General features: G+C 46.6%; 1 protein-coding gene across 6 annotated transcripts in view; it reads left to right on the top strand.

Moving 5' to 3' along the window:
• Window positions 1–1,204: 1,204 nt before the first annotated feature.
• Usp6nl (USP6 N-terminal like) overlaps window positions 1,205–8,745 on the top strand; it is a 121,840-nt gene continuing 114,299 nt past the window's right edge. Inside the window, exon 1 of one of the 6 annotated variants that reach the window (XM_052157764.1) lies at window positions 1,205–1,208. In XM_052157764.1, the coding sequence (XP_052013724.1) occupies window positions 1,205–1,208 (4 nt within the window). Of the gene's footprint in view, window positions 1,209–2,254; window positions 2,329–2,889; window positions 2,912–3,961; window positions 3,984–8,745 lie in introns of those variants that run through there. The other 5 variants (XM_052157763.1, XM_052157758.1, XM_052157760.1 and 2 more) reach the window with 5 other exon arrangements.

Genomic DNA, 8,745 nt, shown 5'->3' with positions numbered 1-8,745 from the left:
ATAAGTATTATCATGAGTATAACATAACTTCCAAAAACGAAATACAAATGCCACTCTTCCTCCATTATGTGATTGGAAAGTTCTAAATGTTTGGCATTTGTGGAATATTTTCATTGGAGATACAAACTGTTTATCCCCTTCTCATTTTCATTGGTATTTTATTGGCAGTAAACTTTCCCCCAGTTGAAGGGCATCTTGGTATGCATCCTGTGTTACCAAGAATAAAATCATGGAGCAGATATAATCTAACTATGCATTTTTTTTTAGGACAGGAATTGTTAAACTACTACCCCAAGACTCAAGTGTTCCTATTTGTGTAAGTTTTCAGTGAAATTCAACCACCCTTATTCTTGAATAGATTTCTGAATATTCATAATAGTCCAGACTGCTAAGTCTGAAGCTGGGCTGACAGTGCCGACAGTTAAGTCCAGAATACAGTATAACTTCACACACACACACACACACACACACACATCGGAAACGTCTTCAGTTTGTGAAGTAAGCTTGTGTCCAGCACTGTCCCTCCAACTGAGTGATGTTTTTGTATCTGTGGCCAAATGTCTGGAATGAATTCTCGAGCTTCTGTGAAGGTATCTTGGAGACAAGGCAGCTCAAACATAATTTAATTCAGTAAGCATCTTTTGGAGGACTTTTGCACTCTTCAGGGCACACGTTGAGTACATGTCTATGTGCATGTGTTGTCCGAAAAGACTTGGAATCCGCAGGTATTGTCCCAAATGGAGAATGCTTTGGTGACATGCTAATTTGGGAATTCTATTCCTTATATTTGAGTGTTGAAAAAATTCCCATGTCCATCCAACTTTTGACCTGATTTTTCATCAAACCAATTGTGCCATTTGTACATACCAGAATAAACAAAACAATGAAAAAAAACAGACAAATCTCAAAGTAGTGTTTCAAAACCTGGTTTAAAAGGAGACCTGAATGAAAGGATACATTTTTATTATGTTATTGTCTTTAAACTGGTTGTGTGTTTGTGTGTCTGTACAAAAGACCCCGAGTTTCACTGGGAGACCCCTACTCGCCTCTGACACTGTAAAGTGGTTAATCAGCACTTGAGAGTTAGAAGAGGCTTTAGAGGCCATCTAAGACCCAACTAGTCACAGGTGTTAAAGTCTGCACGCAGAGGAAGGGCCAGGACTTGGCCTCCCCTTCTGTCCCTCAAAGCTAGAGACAAGCAGTCATGAGTGTCAGGTTTCACCAGCCTGGGAGAGAGAGTACCATCTGTGCAGTTGCCAGCTTTAGTAATTCTAGTTCCTGGAAACAAGGACAGAAGCCTTTTAGTTACTTGCACACCCAAGCCTTTGCAGCTTCTATTGAATAAATCATTTAACTGTCAGCAAATTATAGTGTTGGGAAGTTTACATCATCCCTTTTTACATCAGCTCTTAATGGGAAGACCGTGGGGATTAAAACTCTCGACACAGAAAAAGCTGACCTAAAGAAAGATGAGCCAGGGATGAACACTGAACACATTTTTAGGCAGCAAAAGGCTCGCACACGGTAGCCTACTCAAAGTCGTGCTGATCTGAGCACTCGGCACACATGCCTAGAAATTGACTGTGTGACCTTGGGTCAGTAACAGCACCACTTTATTGACAGATTGTGCACACACGAGCAAGCATTCGCTTGTGCAGGGAACAATTCCACGAAGCAGGTACGGTTTCCCTCTCTCACTTCACGAATAAAGATACCGAGTCCAAGAGAAACCCAAGTGCAGTAGGCAACGTCGGAAGGCTGGCGAGCTGATCGGTCCCGGACACGAAAGGCGCCCTGCTCTGTCGCCCGCCCTCAGGTGTCAGACACAGCACGGGCCGAAGCGGGTGCGTAGGTCTGGAGCAATCCAGGCGCCGCCGGGTCCGCCGATCCCTTCTTTCTGCAGAGGGTCTTGGGCCGTCGGCCTCCGCCTGCAGCCCAACGGGAGCGCGCCCCGCGGGAACGCGGGAGCAGCGCACGTGCCGCCGGGAAGGCAGGGGCTGCCCGCTCGCCCGCCCGCGCCAAGATGGCGGCGGCCACGGCCGCAGCGGTGACTGTTGGCGGCCGGTGAGGCGGGCGGGGCCGGCGGCGCGGAGGCGGGGTCCCGGGCGAGCCGCCCTGGGGAAGGCGGGGGCCGTTTCCATAGCGGCGGCGGCAGGAGGTGTCGCGCCGGGGAACTTCCTGGTTCCCGGGCTCGGCTTTGCCGGGAGCCTCCTGGAAGGGAAACAATGGGGCGGAGGGCACTGCAGTAGCCGCCGCCACCGCCGCCGCCGCCGCGCCGGACCCTCTCGGCCTCCCGCGACTGGCCGCCGCCGCCGGGACCGCTTGGAGGTAACTTCCTTTTCTCTTTAGCCGCTGCTAGAGGGACTGGCGGGGGCTAAAGGCGAGGGGGTCAGGACGGAATTGGCCCCGGGCAGCGGACCGCCGCCATTCCCGGCTCCGGGCAGAGGGTGCGCTGCGGCGGCGCGGCCTGGACGGAGCCGGCTCCCGTGGAGTCCGCGCGCTGCGCTGCGCGCGCGCGCGTGGGGGGGGCTGTCTGCGATGTGATTGACGGACGGGCGGGCGCGCGCGGGCGGGCCGGGGGCTCGGAGGGCCCAGCGCTGCGAGCAGACCCCCGGGAGGCGGAGCGCATTGGCTGCCTTCCTACCCCCACCTCCACCCCGCGTGCGAGTTTCGGTCCCCGGGGAGACGTGTCTCCCTCGCAAGTTTCAGTTGCGTCCCGCTGGAGCGCGAGTGGGCAGGACCCGGGCAAACTTGGTTCGCTGAAAAGATTGCCTGGGATGCCGCAAGAACTTCGGAGCAGCCCCAGGGAGGAGGGCGGGCGGGAGCTGGAAAGCCTGGAAATCGTGCGTCCTTGCAAAGTTTCGCTGGATAGTTTGGAGCTCCCGGAGCGCGGCTTTTGGAGGCTGGGAAGGTTCGCAGGTGTTTCAATAAGAGAGAAGTCTTACTCCATGGTGGGGCGTTCATCTATGTCGAGCATCCGGATCTCCGGGCTCTTTTTAGCCACACTCCATTTAATCGACAGAAAATTTGAATCTTATTTTTAAAATGAGCGTACAAGGTGTTAGCTAACATCACGGCATTTTCGAATATAGTTGTGTTAGTAGATTCTTCTGTTCACTCATTTCCCCTATCCCAGATGCTTTTTTTTCTCTCTTTCTTTTTTTTTTTTTTTTAGACGACTAATATGCCTTGTGCCTTATGGGAAGGCTCAGTGAATTGGGGCAATAGTGCGACACGAATGGAAAACGTTGTAGTTCTAAGTATTGCTGGAATAATTTAGTCGTGGATCTCCCTCCCTCCCTCCCTCCCTCCCTCCCTCCCTCCCTCCCTTCCTTCCTTCCTTCCTTCCTTCCTTCCTTCCTTCCTTCCTTCCTTCCTTCCTTCCTATATAATTAGATTTATGAGACAGTTGTTTCATAGCTCAGAAAAGTTTCGCGATACGGTTGAGATGATCCGTAACCAATTCCCTCCCATACTGACTCTCTGGAAGTTTTGTCTCGGTGGTGGTGGTGGTGGTGGTGGTGGTGGTGGTGGTGGTGGTGGTGGTGGTGGTAACTAGGGCAGGGTTTTAAGTTATTTCCCCTTTAAGTCACCTTCATAATCAGTAAACTGGCATTTAAACAGTGACTCAACGCTTTTCTCACCAAGACCCCACAATTAACAAAATATTTCCTAGTTTGTCGTAATTTTACAAGAGAAATTGTAAGCGAGCTGTCTCATTCACTCCCTAGTTTGTGCTCTCGCCGGCCATTAAGCTGTAAGTCAAAATGGAAAAGGAAATTATACTAGTAAGAGTGTTAAGTAACCTGTGAGGGAAACACAGAGCCCTAATTGCGAGGACAGGTGTCCCCAGTTGAAGAATCAGGGCACTCTCACAAAGGTATTCAAGAAGCATCCTTTGTCTAACTTTCAGAGTTTGGGTCCTGAGCCTTAGTGTTGCTTGCTGCTTTTTAGACTACGGCTCTAGGCTGTGCTTGATTCTGGTGAGTATTATCCATCAGCACCCTTCGCCTTAAAATATATATATATATATTACTGTAAGCTGTCTTCAGACACATCAGGAGAGGGCATCAGATCCCATTACAGATGGTTGTGAGCCACCATGTGGTTGCTGGGAATTGAACTCAGGACCTCTGGAAGAGCAGTCAGTGCTCTAAACCTCTGAGCTATCTCCCCAGCCCTAAAATATATATATTTTAAGATTTATTATTTTATGTGTCTGAGTGTTGCCTGCATTTTTGCGTATGTACCACATGTGTGCCTGCTGCTCTCAGAGGTCAGAAGAGGATGCCAGATCTCCTGGAACTGGAGTTCTGAATGGTTGTGGGCCATCATGTATTAGTACCAAGTGCTCCTAACCACTGAGCCATCTCTCCATTACTCCCTTCCAGGGTGTTTTGTTGTGTAGGTAACCCTCAGTGGGGACAACTAGTCTGGTTAAACAAGTACCTGAGGAGAAGTGTCAGACTTGGTGTTGGGTGTATATTGACTGATCATCCTCAGGCATTGTGTGGGAACCAGCAGAGCCAGTCTGGGGCTCCAGGGCCAAGCAGTTTGTACTGGCCTAGCCTTGCCGTCATGATGAACATTTTGTAGCCAGGGAAGATGGCTGAAAGAAGCCAGTGAGTCCAACCTTTTAGCAAATGATTCTGGTTGAGAAATTGAGGAATGTTAAGGAAGTCAAAGAATCTAGAATACTAAAACTTTGAGAGTTGCTACTTCAGGTAGCGAGGAGGAGATATTTTTCTGGCTCTGAGTTTAATTCTACTTTAACCACCCTTGTTTTGTAACCAGTGCAATTCAGACTAATCACCCCAGACTTAGAGTTTGCCCCTTCAGTGTAATTTGTGAGAAGCATTTTCCATTTACAGATGTGATCTAATTATAGAGTAGAGAATCATTTCCCCTTCTAAAAGGTTTCTACCATCTTTTGCAGATAACCTAGGAATCACAATTTGAAGAGAGTCTGACCTGTAGCATCCTCCCACATAGCGTACAGGCATCGGAGGGTGTGGGCTTAGAGGCTCAGAGACCATCCGCGCTCTCTCACCTCATGACTTAATTCTTCAAAGCTTAGTTCTTCATACAGTTAGGAAATTTGCGGGTGAGGGGAAAGTGTGTACACGGTACAGAGTGAGGGAGTCGGACGTGGAGGTCACCAGAGAGTGTTCCCTACACGGCCTGCATGCTGCTGTCACTACTTGAAGAGAAGCTCCTGTACCACTCTCATCCTCTGCCTCACAGTCACCCCAGAGGGCGAGTCAGTCTGCTTGATCCTCACGGCCACTGCAGTGTCTGCTTCCAGAACTCTTGGGTAGCTGTTAGTTTCTATGGCTGTTAAACTTGGATTAAATGCTAAGTAAAATATCCTTTGATTCCTCTCAGAACAAAGATTGTAAGCATCTTTGTTGAGGTTGATTTAGGGTGATTCTGTTTTCCCTCATTGGCTTAGACTACCTTCTTTATTTGTTTGTTTGGTTTGGTTTTTTGGATTTGGTTTTTTCAAGACAGGGTTTCTCTGTATAGCCCTGGCTGTCCTGGAACTCACTCTGTAGACCAGGCTGGCCTCGAACTCAGAAATCCGCCTACCTCTGCCTTCCAGAGTGCTGGGATTACAGGCCTGCACCACTAGCTCCCAGCTGACTACCTTCTTTAAACACTCCTGCTCTTCACCAAACTTTAGGAGCGTCTACCCTAAGAGAAAATGTCTAATAAGTAATGGGGTTGCTTTGTTTGCTTGTAGCAAGATCAAGATTGACTCGGGAACTTTGTGTCCCCCTAAGTGGTTTTGGCTCTACAGAGATGGCTTAGTTATCTTATGACACATGTATACCTTGCACCTGTGTCGTGACAGTGTTATGAGTGTAGCAGAAGTTATATATTTCCCCTTCCCCAGAAGTTCTCTTCTGCTGCATCAACAAGTGAATTGAAAAAAATAATGCTGAAGTGCTGTGGTATACTGTCATTTAAAACCGGCTCAGTATATTAATTTTATTCTAGGCATGTTACCAGGGATGGCAGATCCGTGTTCAGTACGACAGGAGAGCGGTGTTCTCCCCCCGATGCCCCGGGACTTGCTGGGCTGCTCACTTTGCTGGTTTTCGGGCAGTTTAATTTATCACTGTATATGGTGTAAGATAAGACAAGGTGTGGAGGATAGTGTCGAAATCTGTCTTACCTGGGCAGTTTATTCTTAAAATTCTTTCTTGGTTCACCTTGAGTTTCTTCTTTCTTTTTCTTTCCTTCCTTCCTTCCTTCCTTCCTTCCTTCCTTCCTTCCTTCCTTCCTTCCTTCCTGTTTCTGTTTGGGGTTATAGATCTTACTACTCTCAGTGTTTACCTAAATTTTGGTGTATTATTTTATTATTACTGTTTTGTGCGTGGGTGTGTATTTGTACAGGAGGCGTGGGCACCTGATTGAATGTGGGCACATGTGCATGCCACAGTTGCACCTTGGTATCGATCTTTAGGAACCACCTGCCTTGTGTTTGATAGAGTGACTCTGACCTGGCCTTCTGTTAGGCGAGGCTGCCTAGCCTGTGAGCCTCAGGTCCCCTCCTGTCCCCCTCCCTAGTTTATGCTTGGGTTTAGTTTACTTCCAAGTTATCCTTTCTTTGGGGGTTTGTTTTGTTGAGGTCTTAATTGAAATCAAGGGGATGGTTCATTTGGTCTTTCTGACAGAGAGACACTTTGCCTTTTAGTGTTTGGGGCTGCCTAAGTACAGTGTGACCTCTCAGGTACCTGCTATGATCAGGCATTGGATTCCTGGGATAAAGAAGCCCTAAGATGCTACACTCTCCATTTTAGATTCCTAATCTCTTTTGGACAGTGATTGCTCTTTCCTTAGTATCTTTTTAGTTTTTGGATAGATCCTTTAAAAACGTTGTATCACTTACATACAACAATGTGTATTAGTCTTAGATGTATATTCTTAAGAATTTTTGTAATGTAATTAACTCAGTCCAATCTATAGAGTATTTCTGGTGCCCTAGAGGTTTATTGCAATTGTTTCCCATCAGTACCATCTTCCTGTTTTGAATTTACCTAGGACTTAATTTTCTGTCACTTTAGGTTAGTTTTAGATTTTTACTTTTCCAAAGAAACAATGTCATGCAACATTCACTGTTTTGTGTTTGGTTTCTTTAATTCAGCATTGCATTCTGTAAGTGAATTTTATGCTGTATGTAGCTGTTTCTTTTTATTGTTTAGCATTTGTTTTAGTTACTCTTGACTACCTGAAAAATTGTTCATGACTGTAGCTTAAGCCAGCGATGTTTGCTGTCTCCACAGCTCTGCAGTGTGGGCAGTGCTCAGGTCTGGCTCATCCAGTTTCAGGTTGGGCCGTCTGAGGATCACACCTGCTGTTGTATGAAGGGTTGGTTCTGTGTCAGATCAGTGATAGGAAAGATACTTAGATGCAGTCTTACAGTATAGCTTGAGTTGTTTGCATGAGCTTTGTGGCTTGGTTCCAAGACTAGAGAGGTTGAGGGTAAGCCACAAAGAAGCTATATTGTCCTTGTCACCTGGGCTTGGCACTCCTGTGCTATTAATGCCCATTGTATAGTAATTACTCCTGGAGGCAGTTGTGAGATGCTTGCCTGTAAAGAAAGGGGAAATGGCCCTGGTTTTTGACTAGGAGAGACAAGATTCTAAAAAATCATGCAGATCATACTGCAGTAAGAGCATCAGAAAATAGAGATCGCCACAGTAGTGGCCTAGTCTGTTCTACTTTTAATAAGCATTTGGATTGTTCTCAGTTACTGGCTGCTATAATACAGCTACTGTGAACATTCTTACTTGTGTATTTTGTTGGCTATAGAAACTCCTTCCTTTTGGCTACCCTAGAAGTGGAATTGTTCACCAGTAGGTAGACATTCAGTTAGCTTAATAGTTGCTTAGCAAACATTTGTTCAGAGTGTTGGTACCACTTTATCTCCTTGGTATTTTTAATGTCTTAAAACTCCCTGTGTTGTTGCTCGGGCAGCCATTGTCTCATAGGGAGACAGGTGGTCTGCATCTACCAGGTCCTTCCCTCTTCTTTGCTTTTCTTCTTTCTCGCATGTGTATGGCGTGTGTGTGTGTGTGTGTGTGTGTGTGTGTGTGTGTGTATGTATGTGAGGGCATAGTCTCACGTGTGGGGTACACATGTGTCAAGGTCCTAAGCTAGTGCTCCTCTACCTTGCCTACTGACACTGTCTCAGCTGAACCAGTTTGCTCTTTCTGCTGCTTTCAAGCTAGCCATTGTGTTCCAATGATCCCACGCCACACCCACCTGGCATTTACTTGGGTTCTGATGACCCTAACTTCAGACAAGCACAGTTTCTTTACCCCCTGAGCCATGTCCCCAGCCCAGGAAGCTTTCATACGGTATAGCCAGCTAGATGCTTAGCTATTGGAAAATAGAGATTATATAGAAGGGTGTGATTGTGACTGCCAGGGAAGCTTTCAAAACAGTATTATATGGTATGCATTCAAAGATTATTCCATTAATGACTGAAGAGAGCTTTTTGGATTTTAATTTATTTTATTTATTTTAAGAATTTCTTTGAAAGGTGTTAACAATGTATATGATAATAAACATATTTGGTTTATTGTCAGCACTTTTTAGTATCAATTTGAATTCTAAGGTCATTCTCTAGACTTGCTTGGGGTTTATTTTCCTGACTAGTAACTAACCCCTCTCTCCAAGGGTAACACTTTGCCCTCACTGAGGACTGCTAGAAGAACATTGCCCAGACTCTGAGAC

This window comes from Apodemus sylvaticus, chromosome 14, assembly GCF_947179515.1.
Source record: "Apodemus sylvaticus chromosome 14, mApoSyl1.1, whole genome shotgun sequence".
NCBI lineage: Eukaryota > Metazoa > Chordata > Mammalia > Rodentia > Muridae > Apodemus > Apodemus sylvaticus.
This window is presented reverse-complemented; position numbering and strand designations above follow the sequence as displayed.